Source organism: Podarcis vaucheri (genome assembly GCF_965113315.1).
Source record: "Podarcis vaucheri genome assembly, chromosome: 8".
Taxonomy (NCBI): Eukaryota; Metazoa; Chordata; class Lepidosauria; order Squamata; family Lacertidae; genus Podarcis; species Podarcis vaucheri.
The window spans coordinates 52,680,712-52,698,737 of record NC_138766.1 but is presented as its reverse complement, the minus strand read 5'-3'; the positions used below and the strand labels follow the sequence as shown (position 1 = coordinate 52,698,737).

At 40.5% G+C, this 18,026-nt stretch overlaps 1 protein-coding gene across 6 annotated transcripts in view; it reads right to left on the bottom strand.

Annotated features, from left to right (window-relative positions):
• Positions 1 to 2,515: 2,515 nt before the first annotated feature.
• Positions 2,516 to 18,026, bottom strand: part of ASXL3 (ASXL transcriptional regulator 3) — a 99,001-nt gene continuing 83,490 nt past the window's right edge. For 5 of the 6 annotated variants that reach the window (XM_082234738.1, XM_082234741.1, XM_082234739.1 and 2 more), the window contains 4 exons: positions 12,465 to 12,561; positions 11,363 to 11,468; positions 7,524 to 9,432; positions 2,516 to 6,716 (listed from right to left, as the gene is read on the bottom strand). In XM_082234738.1, coding sequence (XP_082090864.1) covers positions 3,078 to 6,716; positions 7,524 to 9,432; positions 11,363 to 11,468; positions 12,465 to 12,561 — 5,751 coding nt within the window. In that variant the 3' untranslated portion in view covers positions 2,516 to 3,077. Of the gene's footprint in view, positions 6,717 to 7,523; positions 9,433 to 11,362; positions 11,469 to 12,464; positions 12,562 to 13,597; positions 13,704 to 18,026 lie in introns of those variants that run through there. The other variant, XM_082234742.1, reaches the window with a different exon arrangement.

Below are 18,026 nucleotides of genomic sequence, written 5' to 3'. Positions count from 1 at the left end.
AATAGTGGCTTAATCTCCACTAGGGAGAAGTTTTGAAAAACATGTAATCATGTCTAGCACCATTTTGTCTCATGCCTTTTTTTTTAAAGAACACTTTCTCATATGCTAAGTAAACCAACTACAGCCACCCTACCTTCACACATGCATCCATGCAGTCCCAAAGAGAGGAGTAAATTTTCTGTCATTAGCCATATCTTTTGTGCCAAACTAGATTCAACAGCAGCAAATCTGTGTATATAGAGCCAGATTTACTGTAGTTGTGCAGAAAGCAGAGGTATTTTATCTGCCAAAGGGGCACAGTAGGGAGGAATGCTAAAACTTCCTTTGTCTGCTCGTCTCCCAAGCACACATGCACTGAAGCACCTTTCTCCTAGCTAGGCATTTCTGGTTAAGTAAGCCTGGAAGCAGAGGCTATGGGAAGGTAAGAAGCAGAACCAGGGGAGGGTTTAGAGCTCCTTACACATGTGCCACTTTTCCTGCCCCCAAAGCAGACCTCTGTATAATTGAGGAGCACCTAGGTTTTAAATGAAGACATCTGCTGGAGTCTTGTCCATCCTGGTCCTTATTTCAACATTATAATTAACGTACAACTCCTTTCAATATTAGGCTAGCCACAGCATAGATCAACAAAGGATGTAGTCAAAATTCCATTTAAGTTTAAGAGACCTGTGTAGGTTTACTTGGATGTAATCCTCAATAAATTAAGTTGGGTTTACTCTCATGTTAGAATGCATAGGATTGTAGCTTTAAGTGCTTAACTTTCACTGAATGGTGTCCAGATTTCCTGTGGTATATTTTCACAGTAAATTTTCCTTCTTTCTTTAGAGTTGACAATCCTTAGGACAGGTAGAAGACATTCTAGTTAAAAGCTGATGCCCATGGTTATTTTGTTAAAAGATAGACAGTAACTAGACCTTTGCTCCACTGCTCCTAGGAATTTACTGGAACTGGGATTTCATCCACTGCATTTAACTAGGATATCACAATTCTAATGTTAAAATCTTCTAAATTTTAACTAAATATGCAAGCACATGCATGTTTAACAAAGGCCCCATTTAGCCATCTATTTTGAACATTACAAAAACATGCTTTTAAAATAGGCATTTTGGAGGCAAAATCTCTTCAAGGGTACCTGAAAGTGCTGAAAATCTGCATATTATTTATCTCTTAAAAATGAGTGCTTTTGATCTACACTATTCTGTTACTTTGCCAGTTCCGGTAAGGCAATTATGATTATCTATTCCTTTCATATTGAAGAGTGTCAAGACAATCTGTTGGTCTTGCTAGGAAAACAAAACAGGAATCTAGTCAAACCATACAACCTCTGGTTTAAGGAATGTTAAGCCCTGCCTATTCCAGTTTATTTAATAAAAATAAAAATAGGGGAATATCAGATATTCATGTTCAATGTGGTCCGATAAGAAAATAAATACAATTTCTAAACAACTGAACCTCACTAACATGCAGATATGCTTGAAAAGTTTAATTTATTCTTTAGTAACAAAAGTTAAACTCATGCAAAACAGAAAAGTATGTCTTAATTTTATATTAGTTTTATTTCCCTTACTAAATTAATACTTTGGAATAAAACATAAATGTAGCACAATTTATTTCAAATTTTAAAATATTTGTTCTGGGCAGAATTTAGTGTAGCACCTTGCCATTATAAATCTGTCATGAGGAGTAGAAAGGAATTGTCAATTTTCTTGCATGGACAGCCAGGCATTAGGTCAGTAAGTTTATACTGTGTGGATATGAATGACATATTTCTCCATGGTTAGAAAGAAAAACCATTTTCAAGATAACCAGTAATCTCCTCTTGCCAATCTCCACATTTGTATCCCTTTAAAATATTTTCCTTATTCATAAAGAGAAGTAAGCAATTTGCCTCAGCTCTTCACCCCTAGTTTGGTGGCCAATATGTCTCAAATATAACTATCAACATAAACCACTACTAAATACAATACTGAGAGCTAAAAGATGCAGTATCCCTTTAAAATCTCTTCATTCCTCTAGCCATCCTACAAAATATTTGTGGTGTGAACTCTCTAACACACAAAAAAGTGATTACAAGTAAATTTAGTAAAATATTTAAAAATATATCAAGATGTAAACATATTTAAAAGGTCTGTAAATCACACATTATTATTTTTGCTTTTTTTGGATCTACACAGAGAATCAAAGAAGATTTAGTTTTAGGCTATTGAAATGATATTGCTCAGAACATGCTTGATGCTTACATAATATGGTCCATATATGCATATAAGTTGAGTATCTCCCTTCAGGATAAATTGATAGATGAGGTTTGGGGAAGATAAATGGATTAATATATTATAATCATTGTAGTTATTCTTTCTCTGCCCTGCCCACCCCACCCTCCACTTCCAAACTTCTAAAATCATGCAAACTCCAATTTGTTACAGGTAACCCTCAACACTTGGCTTAATTAAAAATTTCCTTCAGTACAGCAGCCTAAAGGGACCAAAATTACCAAAGTGTCTCATCCCCGCCCCCCTTTTGCTGCGTATTAAGTCAACCATGGTTGGCAACTGTGGCTTCAGGAATGTAATTGTTACAAAAACTGCCAAGTTGCAGTACCTATAATGGCCTGCTAGTGATAGCAGAATATTATTCCTCCTGCTCATTGTCTCTTCTTCATCGATTAGTGTTCTCCTGTATTCTTGCACTGTTCCATGCCCAGAAATTTGGAGAATTATGGATCTCGTAATTCTTTTACTGGAAGAATATGTTACATTTATACATGGGGGAAAAATAATGTTCAGCACTTTGTGCACATAAATAGAAATGAAAATGCATAATTTTTTTTGCTTTACTTTATCAAAGTACTTTAACGAAAGTGTGGTATGTTTTAACTTTTTTGTGCACGTTACTCCAAGGGGTCATTCTCACTAGGATGAGCCATGCAAGCAGGTATAACTCATTTCTCAACAAAGCTTCCCCAGAAACATTTTGTATCCAGATACAAAATGGCCTAAAATATTCCAGTTCCTCCTTTTCTTTTCTTGCCTTTGCCTTCCCCACTGCTAACCAGGGATACTGCATCTCTACTTTGGATCCTACCGAACCACTAAACAGGCTACACACAATTTTGAAGGACCTATGCAGTCATCATGGCAGAAGGCTCCACAGCCTTTGCACACTATCATGGCTTTCAGCCTGCAAGAGCATTTCAGTTCCAGCTCATCTGCACTGCTGCTGTCAGCAAATTTCTGAACCGGAATCTGAGTGTTCTGAATAGATAGGCTCGGGGCTGTATTTGAACTACTTCCTAAAATTCCGATAGATTTTTCAATTGCAGATGCTGCCCTTTTGAAGCTTGTGCTACCAAAGTGTATCGTAGGGTAATTTCCGCAGAGCTGCTGCTGCTGCTGCTGAGTCTGTATTTTCTGAGCAGTTAATTGGGCAAAAGGCTTCTGCGGCTCAGAAAGTAAATAGGAAGGGAAGTCGGCATTTTTCAACGCAAAAGCTTTCAACTGTTCTTTTACTTCGCTCTGATCATAAGATGCTTGTTTCATGCCCAGCTCACAGCTGCTGCTTAAACCTTCCTCAAAAGAAACGGGTTCAGATTTTATATTGCTACAGATGCTTGCCGGCTGAGGCCAACTAAGTCTTTTAGTGGTTTCCATGGTAACTGCCGGTTGTTTGTGATCAGATGGAGTTTCTGCACTGGGAAGAGGAGGGGGCGGTGGGGGTGGGGGAGGAGGTGGGGGCGGAGGGGGAGGAGGATGCGCTAATGTTTTACTCTGCAGAGTCTGTGAGGCACTAGAAATGTCATCACCTTCCTTAATTTGAACGTTAGGGGAAAAAACACTCGCCAGCCTCAGTTGGTGAGGTGCTGCAGACATGTTGACCTCTCCCAAAACCTTCTGCTCTAGGTGCCTGCTGAATGCAAAGGCGCTGCAGCCAGATGGGGCCTTCAGTGTCGCTTGCATCAAAGCTGTGGTAGGGACAGGGCCTCTTGCAGCCATTGGCATTTGGTAGAAATGCTGCCTGTGTGAGGTACCTGCTTCTGCATGGAAGCTGCCATTTTTGTCAATGTTAAATAAGTTCTGCTGGAAACTGCATGAGGGCAGAGGCCTCTTCTGCTGCTTGATCTCTGGGCTATGTGCAATTCTGCTTTGAATGGCATGCTTGCCGGACCACTCTTGTTTAAACAGCTGGCCGTGCCCAAGTTGGCTCATGCTGGAATTGATGATACAGGGACCCACTGCATCCATTGATGGCTTCCCAGGCTCACACTTAACCTCCCCTGCTGTTCTAGCCATCCTCTTTTTGGGGTGGTTCTCACGCTTCCTGATTTGCAGTGGGGCTATGGTGGCTGCTGTAAATCCTCTGCCATCTGTATTTGGAGAACTGGAAGTGTTTTCAATTGCATTCCTCTCAGATGTCACCGATTTGCATACTGAGGTAGCTTGCAAAGGCAAGGGAAGCCTGTTAATTTCTAGCTTGGCTCCTAACCTGGGCTGTGGCAACACTTTCTCCAGTGGCAGGTTGCCTTGCAATAACTGTGTCACCAGCGGATTGTTGGCTTCCACTGAAGACAAACGGCAGCTAGAGCTTCCAGCACTTGTAACTCTTTTTAGTGTTTCTGTTGTCAAGGACAAAGAGTTTTCCATGGAATCTGTAACAGATGTCTTGGAGTTTTGTGTTGGCTGTGCACTTGTGGCTATTTCTGCACCCTGGAGAGGCATTTCGGGCCTTGCAAAATCTTCCGTGTCCATCCGAAAACATTTGTCAGATTCATTCACTTCCGACTTAACAGGCATGGTGATGCTTGTCACAATATTCCTTGAATGCATCTCATTTAGATGTGCAAAACCCAAAGGCTCCGTTTTGACATTTTTTAAACAGTTTTGCTCGGTATATTCTTTATGCTTATTTGGATTAAGATGACTGACCAGAGACTGGTCAGTGCTCATTGCCTCATCATCATTCCAACAGATTCTCCTAGTAGGGTTATATGGGTTGGCACAGACATTGTCTGATTCACTTTTGAAAGCCAATGGACCACGTAACTGTTCTGAAAAACCTTGGCTGGGAGGAACGGCTTCAAGTCGTTTATCTTGAGGCATGAGAGGCACTTCTCGAAGACTGGTACATGGTGCTTGCAAACGTTTGCCCTCTTGCTTTCCTGTAACAGCATTAAAGCCAGTGCTGTGCTCCAGATTTTCATTAGTAAGCAGCTCTGGCCTGCTTATTACAGACACTTGAGGACATGCTATATTTTGTGAGGCAGTTTCTGTCCTAAGAGGCCTGCTCTGCATATCTGTGCTGTTTTCTGAGTTTTCAACAGAAATACCCAGTGACAAGTTTGAGTTCATTGTTGTTGTTGTGTGGTCAACAATGACTTTGCAAGGTATAGATCTATTCATGGGTGCCTGTGCATAACCCACTGAAGATTTACCAGATAGATCTAATCGGCTTCTCACTCCAGACTTTCTCTCCGTAGCATCAGCACTCATTTTGGTGGAGTTCTCGTAAGAACTTACTGTCATCATATTACTGGCAAACACTGAAATGGAAGTCCTGCCAACACAATCCACTACTGGAAGTGTCTCGCTGCAATGTAAAGCTGCCCTAACAGAACTACTGTTTGACAAAGAAGTGGGGTCACTGCATCCAGTTATGGCTATCTTATCAGAGTATCTATTTGTAGATCCCACAGGAGGAATCAGAACAGAGCTGCCAACCAGGTGATTTGACAAATTACTTGCAATGGAGGAAGCTGGCACACTGGTGTACTGGCTGGAAATGGCACTGTTTGCATTGTTGCTTGGCAACCGTTTCTCATCTATGGAATTGGACAAGATGGTGCTGTCTACTGTGGTTGGTGCAGTGGGGTTCTCAACACATTTTGGCATGATGGCAATGCATGGAGTGTCAGCTCCCTGGATGGATTTCAGCATGTTGGCATTGCAAGGTTTTGCATCCGTGCTTTCAACAGACATGGAAACAGAGGACTTATCCAGAGAGCCTGCAAAGGGAAGTTCCTTAATTGCTCCCGACATAGTAGTGCTACACACAGACATGGGAACTGAATTTTTATTATATAGCACTGACACACTGTTACTTTCTGTAGAGGTAGATGAAAGCATTTTCTCACACAAATGAGAAACAGATATATTTTCATCAGAATTGTGAACAGAGATGTCAGTACTAGTTTCTGGTAAAGTAGGGGCGTTAAGCGACTGCTGCAGTACAGCAGTAGCTTCACGAAGGTGAACAGACTTGTTGCTAGGAGACCTGCAGTTGGGATTAACTATAATTACACCAGTAGAACCTTCAATCTTTGTTTCAGAAGAAGCAGAGATCTCCAGGGCCGATGGACCTTCCTTGGAGGCATGCTGAGACTTGGCTTCTTTGTTGTTCTGAAGCAAGTGGGCTCTCGCTTGGTGCTTTGCAAACAGTTTGGCCTTGGTCTGTTCCTTGATGTGGGCCAATGTCCTGGTCTTCCCCCCTTCACAGGGGCTCCCTAAACCTCCAGAGACAATGCTTGCTGCTGCTGCAACTGCTGCTGCAGCAGCTGCCTCCCTCTGAGCTCTAGCTTGTTGGGCTCTTGCTTTGATGTCTGCAAGGGTTCGAGCCCCTGTGTTCCTCCCACTGCTGGCTGATGTACTTGTAGAAGCCCTTGGTTCTGGTTTGGAAGCAGGCTGGCTCTTGATGATAAAAGGGGGGCCTATTTTGGAAAGCTGGATCTAAAAGGAAACAATAAAAAAAGAACTGTCATACATACATACATACATACATGCATACATTTATTAAATACTGTAGGAATGGAGGACAAATTAATTTTGTCTCTATTTTAAAGTGAAGCAGACCAATTTGCCAGACCTGGATGTATAAATCCCAGATGACTGGGAACTATCTGCTTCTCCAATTTTTTTGATGAAGTTTTGGTCCAATAAATGGGTACAAAGATGTGTGTTTTGCAGGGAAAATGCATACAAGAACGCATATTTATGGGGAAACGTAAACTTTTAGTGCTTTAAAAAAAGCCACCAAAATTGGGACCAAACACACCTATGAAACTGAGCACAAAACTGACACAGATTTGTTAGTCTAGTCTAGTCTAGGGTGGGTGCAGGGACCTCAATCTACATACAGTGTACCAGACCATTAAAATGTTGCTGGAATCACTGTTCCTCTGTGTGCTGGTTACTTTTTTTTATCTTCAGCTTTAAATATAAACTTATAGAAGAAAGAATTCACTAGCTGGAATTGTTCTATTGAATTACCTAAAATTAGGGTTGCCATATTTCAAAAAGTGAGAATCCAGACACAAAAGTTTTTGAGATTTTTTTGGGGGGCAGGCAAGTTGAGCTTTTGCCATATGTCTGGATTTTCCAGGACATCTTGCTAATTTCCACCTGCACACTGCTTTCAACTACGGTATTCCGAGGATGTCCAGGGATGTATGGCAATCCTACCTAAAATCCCAGGATACTCCGCAGAAACCTTTATCTGTCAATTTTGTTTCATTAAATGTTCCCCTATCAGTTTACCTTAAGAGGTGGGACTCTGGGCTCTTCTCTGGGTGGTGCTTCCCTCTCAGATGAACTTGCTGATGTATTACGATGTACCTGGTCATCTTCAATTCTCGCTCGCTTCTCTTTGCAGATCCCAAAACCATGGTGTTCAGCAGTCTTCCTCTTTGGAATTTCCAGGTCCCTATTTTCTCCTCTTACTTCAGGCGACTTTGTAGGCTCTGATGACTTTGTTGAATAAGAACTTTCAAACCGACTCTGTGCAGTCCCTTGAAGTTTGTGAGACTTACTTCTACCCACTTCCGAGAACAACTTTTCTGATGAGGATGAGGTATATATTTTATCATGTGATTTAGATGGAAGAGATTCAGTATTTTTGCATCCTGCTGTTTCTGTTAGAACAGAAACTTCTAGCTGAGAGACAGTACTTTTCTTTTCAGTTCTTTGTAGAGCACCATGATTTCTAATTTTTATCACTTCTGGAGAAGTGTGTTCTGCCACAGAAGAAATGAAAGATTTTTCTATTTCGGTATGTGATCTACATGGTTGGTTAGTAATGTTTCTAGACTGAGACTCTTCCACTGCTGAAGCCTCAGGTGTGACAGCTTTCATGGCTTCAGGTACACCTTGGATCTGTTTCTGTTGTGAAGCAAGGTCGTCTTCTTGAGAATTATTAGCAATGGTAGACACTTCTTCTTTCAGTGGTGACAGGGATTCTTCAGATGAACATGGTGATTTTCTCTGCTGACTAAATCTCTCACTCACTGGCGAATCTGAAAGCGGAGATGTTTCCAAAGGTAACAACAGACTATTTGAATGAGATGTTTCAGAAGCTAGAAGGACAGAAGACACTGAGGAGGTTTCAGATGTTAAGGGCACATCAGACATTGGTGAGGTTTCTGATGGTAAAGGTAAATTGGAAACTGGTGATGGCTCTGAAGTCAGAGGCAAATTTGACATCAGAGATGCTTCTGAGGTTACAGGTGAGGCAGGCATGGGAGATACTTCAGATATTAAAGATGTATTTAGATGATCATCAATAGGTTTTTGTTGACTATCAGCTTCAGTGTTTTCAGTGCAAGAAATGTCAGATGAGCATGCTGTTTCCAGAGATACTGGTGTGCAAGGTTCCTCTGAAGTTGACTGTGTGTCACCTCCAGGAGATGCAATACTGGCACATGGTTCCTCTGGACTTTCAGAGGAAAATGAATTTTCAGAAATACAAGCATTTTCAGAAGACTGTTCATCAGGGTCACTTTGCAGCTCCATATGTACAGCAACACTTCCACCAGTGAATAAGGAACCATTGAGGACAGGGGAATATTTTCCATGAGGACTTAGGTCTTTTGCACATTCCAGATCCTTTTCTTCCATATTACTGAGAGAGTTTGCAGATGAAGCGGACTGGGAAGGTGATAAACTGTTTTCCAGCTGATCGGTCATGACTGACATTTCTTCCTGGGGGTGTTCCAATCTCTCATCCACCTTAATTTCAACTTGACACAACGTACTTACTACATCAGAGTTCCCTGAAAGTGGCAAAGTTTCTGTTTCTTCATTCGTACCAACTGGGCTGACTAGTTGCTCAGAATTCACATGTTCCGCTTTATGGCTCTCCTCTTGACACTCGCAGATACTTGTCTCAACCTCCTCAGCAATCTCCTCTTGAATAACAGATTCTTCAGGTATCAAAATGCCTTCTGCTTCTGCTATTAGATCCTTGGAGGGAATATGTTCCATGTTGCAAAGGGAATGGCAAAAATCTCTCTCTGGCAATAGTGGCAGCTGGTTGCTTTTCTCCTCATGATCATCAAATGCTGACTCTCTTGAAGGACCAGGCAATTCTGAAGACCCACAGAGGGAAGGCTCTTCGTTACTGCTTTGTACAGATGTGAGCTTCACAGATTCCTCTATTGACATTCCAAGCCTAGTCAGAAATCACATAGTTAATTATGCAATCATCACATTTCAGAGAAAGCATTAATTTCATTCCATGCTACAAAAGCACAATCTCTAGATGACAACCTGAGATCCTCATCTACAACAAGTACATTTGACTCATAAAACTACAGAACTGCACCAACCAGGAGAAGAAGGCGGGTCATTAGCAAGCAATCACCAGCATTTCTGTTGGTGGATATCCGATTAACAGGCTGCCTCCTCTTCATTCTAGTTGGTTAGAGATGTGCAGGAGCAGGCTTCCTACTGGACACTAGTGCGGCTCACTGCTCTGTTACATCTCTGATCAACCAGAACAAAAAGAAAGTGGGGCATGGCTGGATATCCAGCTATGGAAATGCTGGGGCTTGCTTGCTGCTGCTGAACGCCATCACAACTATCACTACCTCCTGGTTGGCTATGGACCACTTTTTGTTTTCACTCTGATTGGTTGGAGCAGCATCTCATTGGGCAGTTTCGATAAGAAAAGATGAAAGAATGTGGCTTCACTGCTCAGAGCTTCTGCCCTGGAGAGACTTGACAAAGGGGAGACAACAGAACACAAGAGTGACCCACAGACACTACATTGGGGACCCCCGTCTTATGGATTAGGAAATAATTTAAAACTAAACCAGAACACTGTTGAGTTCATGACAACTTTTGAAAAAATTATGCATGGCAATGTTTAAACCTGTGTCAAACTTGTGGCATGAGTATTAAATGCCAGGGCACAATATGTGAATTAAAGTACAAAAGGGGTGCATGAGTGGGAGATGCTGATACCAGAAGTGAGCAAAGCTGGCAGAATAGCAATGAGGGCAAAGAGACTGTGGGGAGAAAAACTCATGGGGAACACCAGCAGGTCAGCCTTCTGCCCCCTCTATGCTTTAAACTGCATGCTCATCCCAACTTTAAATATAATTGGAGCAGACCTGCATTTCAGGAAACTGCTGACATGCTGCAATAATTTTATCCACTATTTGCAATACCAGAGCTGCTGCCAGTACCGTAAATTATCTACAATTACACTTCTCTCTTCACATTTATCTCCAACAACCTGCCTTGAAATATAGAAATGACATTGTCCCTGCTCGTAAATTTACAGTTCAGATAAAGCAGATGGTTTGATAAATGATTAGTGGGGGACAGAAGTTCGGAGGGGATCGCTGGTATAGTGAGAAGCATAGGCAGAAAAAGTTGCAATGGTCCATGCAAGACTTTTCTAGATATGTGGGTTTTGAGGGAAAGAAATGGCAGGAGATGGGCAAAAAACTAATAATAATAATAATAATAATAATAATAATAATACAGTGGTGCCCCGCAAGACGAAATTAATTCGTTCCGCAATTTTTGTCGTCTAGCGAATTTTTCGTCTTGCGAAGCACGAAATCCCATAGGAATGCATTGAAAATCAATTAATGCGTTCCTATGGTCAAAAAAAGTCCAAACAAAGCCAAATTTGGTACAACAACAGTTTATTAACTGCTCTTTAAAGTCACACATACTGTAAAGAGCAGTTCAAAAATTTAAGGGAAAATAAATTAACTTTATAAACAAAACATGTCTTTGTTTTTAGTCAAAGAAAAAAAGGCGCGAGACGTTTTCGTCTTGCGAAGCAAGCCCATAGGGGAAATTCGTCTTGCGAGGCAAATCGCGAATGGAAAAACCTTTCGTCTAGCGAGTTTTTTGTATTGCGAGGCATTCGTCTTGCGGGGCACCACTGTAATAATAATAATAATAATAACAACAACAACAATAATGCGAGGCTAAAACCATTGCCACAATTAACTAGGCAGTATATTTTTTAAACCAAATAACTGATCTATGTGAAAGAAATACATGTTAATGTATATATTAATATATTAATGTAAATCTCAGGCCAATTCTTTGTTTAATGGCTTTTTTACTATGATACTTACTTTTCCCCATAAAATCTTTCAAAGAACTTCTCTTTCCAATGCTCTGTTTTCTTCTCCTTTTCAATCTCTTGTCTGATGCGCAGCTGCATTTCAGGAGTAAATTCTCCTAAAAGATACAAAGAGTGGGGTTTTGAAATATGGGTCCCCAAATATCTGAATACAAGTTCCTAAGGATTTTTACAAGGGTGCAGTTGGGATTTGAGTGGGGGTCTCTGCAGAAGCGCCATTGAACAGACGACGTGCAAACATTGCTTGGACATTTGTGTTGTAAGATTTCATAGACGGGACAAGTTCCAGAGATTCCAGTGCACATGTCCAAGCAGTTTCACACATGCACCAGTTTCACAGCTGCAGTTCCTTGTACTGTATTGGACGCTGCTCCAGAAGGTCCCCCAACCTTTGGGAGCAGCTTTTCAGGTGGCATGGATGGCTGCAGTAAGGGGGGGGGGACACTTCAGCTCTCATAGAATCATAAGAGTTGGAAGGGACCCTGAGGGTCATCTAGTCCAACTCCCTGCAATGCAGGAATCTCATAACAGATGGCCATCCAACCCTCTGCTTGAAAACCTCCAAGGAAGGGGTGTCTACCACCTTTCGTGGGAGTCTGTTCCACTGTCGAACAGCTCTTACTATCAGAAACCTCTGAATCTCCTTTCTTGTAACTTGAATCCATTGGTTCGGGTCCTAGCCTCTGGAGCAGAAATGAATTAAACCTTCATTTGTTCAAATTTCACTGCAAAACTAATCTGAGAGAAACCAACAATAATATTTTATTTGCAGCGCTACCTTTGGCATTCCTGAAATATATTGGCTGATTTAGTCACATGCATTTAGGTTTCCAAAGTTGACACTGATGAAAATGCTTGTTTGTATTTTTGAAAAGGCTGCCCAAGTGACCTCCCCTACTCAGGTGCAATAAACAGATGTGCTTAAATCAATTTGAAGATGAACCAGAGTGTATAATTTTTAAGTTCTGTCACTTTACATTTTATCTTACAAATGTATTTTGAGTATGTGTATTCTTGGCCATGACACAAGGAGGCATCTCTTCGGGGAGGGAAAATCACTATTTTGTTAAATCTAATAACAAATAGAAAATTACCTTCTGCCAATCGTTGTTTCCACCCTTGTGCTGCATATGCAAAGAATTCATTATTTAGAGCGGAACTACTGAGGCGCAAAACTCCATCACTTCCCATCTAGAAAATAAGCCGGTGGTAGCAGAAGACACTGTCAGATATTGCTTCAACTAAGAGTACATAAGATTAGAGCTCCAATTACGTGAAACAGGGAAGGATAGAAAGTAGGAATAACAAGAGGGATCATCTAATATTTAAATAGCATTTTCATTATAGTCATCATATTAAATGCAAGTGGCCTAACCCAGCATCTGTGTGCCTACATCAAGTACTACTGATTCTAACAGCATAATCTGATGCATGTTTATTCAGAAGGAGGGCGCATTGTATTCCGTGCAATCTAACAGTTTCTGATCCAGCACATATTTTCATGACAGTAGGTAGGCTGAAACAAAAACTGCGGCGAAAAGTCATTTTAGCAATGTCAGAAGTTAATATGGTGTGAACTGTTTGTTTGTTTGTTTGTATATATAAAAAAATGACTAACAGCAATTGTTAGTTAATTGTAGCATTTTCTGTGAAGTTTTTTTTTTTAACAAACAGCAACCAATCGTGAGACCAACACTTCAGAAATCTTATATAAGAAACCTTAAAATAAAAATTAATTCACAAAATTGCTTAGGGTATAAAGTCTAAGCCAGAAAAGCAACATAGTACTAGGAACGTACTACTGCTCTCTGTGCCCCTGCTTGATCAACTTTCCAATGAAGATCCTGAGATGCACAGAGAAATCAAGGAGAGATCTTAAGTGTAATGTGCCTTTCAGAAAGTGAGTCATGGAAAGGAGGCAACAACTGATGGGACTTAGAATAGTTACTCTTGGAACTAATGAGAAGAAAGGAAACGCTTGATGTATTTATTAATCACATATTCCCAGGATACATTCTTATGTAGTAAGAGTAGTAACCACAATGTCATCAAGAAAGTGGCAGATCTGTCCCCTAGCTGCCAAGCCTTGTTATTCACCACTCTCTCTTCTTATACTGAGGGGGCACTGAGAGCCATCCCACCATGATAACAACTGTTCAGTTGGTCTGAACAGGAATGAAAAGAACAAGAAGGACTCTAGCAAATGAGGGAATTATGGAATGCTGACCTCCTTTAGTAGGGACATCTGCAATGTGGAGATGCCCATTTTAAAAGGCATATCAAATCAAGTTTCTCACTTTCCATTTCCGGCTATGCTTAGTCTCTCAAGATTTGTTCTAAGAGAAGAATTGCAGAAGGGTAAGCCAAATTACACCCAATTGAAATTTGTTCTACAAAATTCCTACAAAGAATCAAAAACCTGTAAGATCAAAGAGATACCTTAGAAGGGGGGTTTCCCCAACTTAGGTCTCCAGCTGTTGTTGGACTACAACTCCCATCATCCCTAGCTAGCAGGACCAGTGGCCAGGGATGATAGGAACTGTAGTCCAAAAACATCTGGAGACCTAGGTTGGGGAAAGCCTGCCCTAGGGGATGCATTTCTACTTGGAATGAAATAGTGTGAAAAAGAGAAAAACTTAAATTCTTAGTAGGTGTTTTACTTCAACAGTCCACGGCCATAGAGATGGCACAATTAACCACTAAAGCTAAATTAGTATTTGGAGAAACATGCTAATAAAGCACTTTTAAAATACACTATTAATTTTTATGGCCTTCAAGAAATGCTGTCCAACAAAGGCAATGCTTTAATGAGCCAGAACAACAAATGTTTTTGAAATGCATTTTATTATTATTATTATTCTGTTGGGCTTGGAATTCTGGTTTTGTCTGATTAAGCACAATGGAGGTGTTAATTCCCAAACTTAAGCAATTATTTTACAAAGAATTCACACCAGAAACATTTTAGCTATTGTTTCTATTCTACTTAACGGGGGGGGGGGGGCTATTTTCACAAGCCATGAAAATGTCAAACATTAGTAAATAGAACAGCACCTGGTCAGTTAATTTCCTACTGGTGCCTAAATTAACTCTTGTTGCCAGAGTCCACTGCAACACCAGCATGTTACAAAATTTGGCAACCTTCTATATAATTTCTACTAAAATCCTAATGCTCTTCAGAAAGGATGTGCCATTATTTTACAGGTGTTTGGGCTCTTCTACATGGCTGATATATTAAGAAAAACTAAACCATCTAAATCCATTATTGTTCTCCCTCTTCACCCTGACCAGTATTGCTGTTGCTCTTATATAAAAGCTACTATTCAAGCATCCTACATAATTAATATTTAGATGGTATATTTCTCAAATAAAAGATTTTGTTAATACAGGCAGTGATTCTAGTATTAACACAGGCTGTAATAAATTATATATGGTTTTATTATACTGTTTCACAATGGTAAAGCTTGAGTTTCAGCACACTAAAAGCTTACCTCAGTAAGTTAGCAATATATTATTTAATATGGATTCTTCATTTTTAATAGAAAGCATTAAACTTCTGTTTCATTTTTACATTTTTAAAGGCGTATGCCATAAAGAGAAATTTAGATAATTTCCTGAAGATATTTGAAAGGGGGAGGGTTGTCACTAAATACATTTAATGTCAGAAATATAGGCAAAACATTGGTTGACAGATTTTCAGTTTCCAATACATATAATAGTACATACAAATTAAAAGCATGTGTACTATTAAGATATAAGGGTATAGCTTGTAAAACAATGCTGAGCAATTATCATGCCTTGGCTTCAGAATTTGGACAAACCTCTTGGGAGCCAATTTATCAGATGTGTGAGATGTGAGCTCTCCATGTCATACAAAAGTGTGGCCGTTACAAAATTTAATTCAGTGTATCCGCATCAGAAAGAAAAAAGAAAAGATATGGAATAGCTCTACCACATTTTTGCGAAACAAACTATTTGGCTTATGTTACATCCCTTTTCTGCCTGCCTATCGTTTCATCCCGAGGATTCAAACTGGCAAGAAATTAAATTACCAAATTAAAAGAAAAGTGTTCATAAGTGTCCAGATCAAAAAACAGTCCCATATAGCATGTGATCTAGAAAACCCAGAAAAGGTTATTCTAATATGCTAATAGTTCAATTGAGCAACTTCCACAAAGATGAAATTTTTCAATGGGGTGTGAGTGTAAGCTTTGGGGGGCATCAATGTCCAAGCTGCTCTGTAATTGCTTGATGCCCAGGCACATTTCAAAATCATGCATTGGACTGGTTCATAAATTGTATTGAATCCTGAAGGAGGACTGTGCAGGGTCATTAAGAAGGAGGTTTGATGGCATTCATAACGTTGTACTGATGAACCTTTAAGCTAGTTTTACATACCGAATGGGAAATGAGAAATGATTTTCCAAGTCAAATTAAAATCAAAAGCTGTTTTTCTTCACTGTATTAAACTGAGGATATATATCAAGTCAGATTGTAAATGTAGAAGCGTATGTCATGTACATTAAACACACCACATCTAATGTTCATCTTGCTTTGTGAGACACCTATATTGGTCATGGTACATTGGTGTGCAAATAGGAACCCTAGTACTTAATAGGGTTGGAAATGCAAAAAAGAAGAAGATAACAAACTATGATATAGAAGGTAAGAGGAAAGTAGAACGCTAGACTATACAAGTACAATAAGTTGGAACCAGAGGAAATGCATTAGTCTCTCTGAAATCAACAAGATTATCTAGCTCATTGATTTAAATGAGGCCTAAAACACGACTAATTACCGTAGATCAAACTCAAGTGTACAAGGTATAAGCATGTACTACCAATCAACCAATCAAATATTGAGATTTGGGTGCTCATAGAAGAGTTATATCATAGAATCATAGAGTTGGTAGGGACCTTGAGGATTGTCCAGTTAACCCCCTGCAATGCAGGAATATGCAGCTGTCCCTTACAGGGATGAAACCTGCAACCTTGGTATTGTCAGCACCACACTCTAACCAACTGAGCTGCAAAGCCAGAAGCTAGTGCTGATCATCTAGTTTTTGGATCAAGAGCTGTAGATTTAAAACTGGCTTCAGAAAGAAATTGAACATTAGAACCTAATTGTACCCTGGTAACCATCTTATCAAAATTGGGAAAGGAATACGACAAGGCTGTATATTGTCTCCCTGCTTATTTAACTTATATGCAGAATTCATCATGCAAAAGGCTGGGCTGGATGAATCCCTAGCCGGAATTAAGATTGCCGGAATAAAATCAACAACCTCAGATATGCAGATGACACAACCTTGATTAAAGAACCTTTTATTGAAGGTGAAAGAGGAGAGCGCAAAATATGGTCTGAAGCTCAACATCAAAAAAACAAAGATCATGGACACTGGTCCCATCACCTTCTGGCAAATAGAAGGGGAAGAATTGGAGGCAGTGAGAGATTTTACTTTCTTGGGCTCCATGATCACTGCAGATGGTGACAGCAGCCATGAAATTAAAAGACTCCTTCTTGGGAGAAAAGCAATGACAAACCTAGACAGCATCTTAAAAAGTAGAGACATCACCTTGCCAACAAAGGTCCGTATAGTAAAAGCTATGGTTTTCCCAGTAGTGATGTATGGAAGCGAGAGCTGGACCATAAAGAAGGCTGATCGCCGAAGAATTGATGCTTTTGAATTATGGTGCTGGAGGAGACTCTTGAGAGTCCCATGGACTGCAAGAAGAACAAACATATCCATTCTTAAGGAAATCAGCCCTGAGTGCTCACTGGAAGGACAGATCGTGAAACTGAGGCTCCAATACTTTGGCCACCTCATGAGAAGAGAAGACTCCCTGGAAAAGACCTTGATGTTGGGAAAGATGGAGGGCACAAGGAGAAGGGGAAGACAGAGGATGAGATGGTTGGATAGTGTTCTCGAAGCATGAGTTTGACCAAACTGCGGGAGTTTGACCAAACTGCGGGAGGCAGTGGAAGACAGAAGTGCCTGGTGTGCTCTGGTCCATGGGGTCACGAAGAGACAGACACGACTAAATGACTAAACAACAACAACAACCATCTTATGAGATGCGGGTGGCGCTGTGGGTTAAACCACAGAGCCTAGGACTTGCCGATCAGAAGGTCGGTGGTTCGAATTCCCGTGATAGGGTGAGCTCCCATTGCTCGGTCCCTGCTCCTGCCAACCTAGCAGTTCGAAAGCACATCAGAGTGCAAGTAGTTAAATAGGTACCGCTCTGGCAGGAAGGTAAATAGCGTTTCCATGCGCTGCTCTGGTTCGCCAGAAGCGGCTTAGTCATGCTGGCCACATGTACGGCGGCTCCCTCGGCCAATAAAGTGAGATGAGCGCCGCAACCCCAGAGTCAGTCACGACTGGACCTAATGGTCAGGGGGCCCTTTACCTAACCATCTTATGCTATCTTAGGCAGGGTAAGAGTTGGTGTGCCAGTTGTTAACCATAGGTAGCAAGCTTATAAAATGTGCAGGGCCATCAACAATGAGAACGTAAAGAATAAAGATGGTGTTTTAAATCAACTTCAATAATAATAATAATAATAATTCCTAGCTTTGAAAATATAGAAAGGCTAAAAATGCTGAATTCATCAATACTGTGGGCCAATTCACACACTGTGGACACCAACATGATGGTCAAG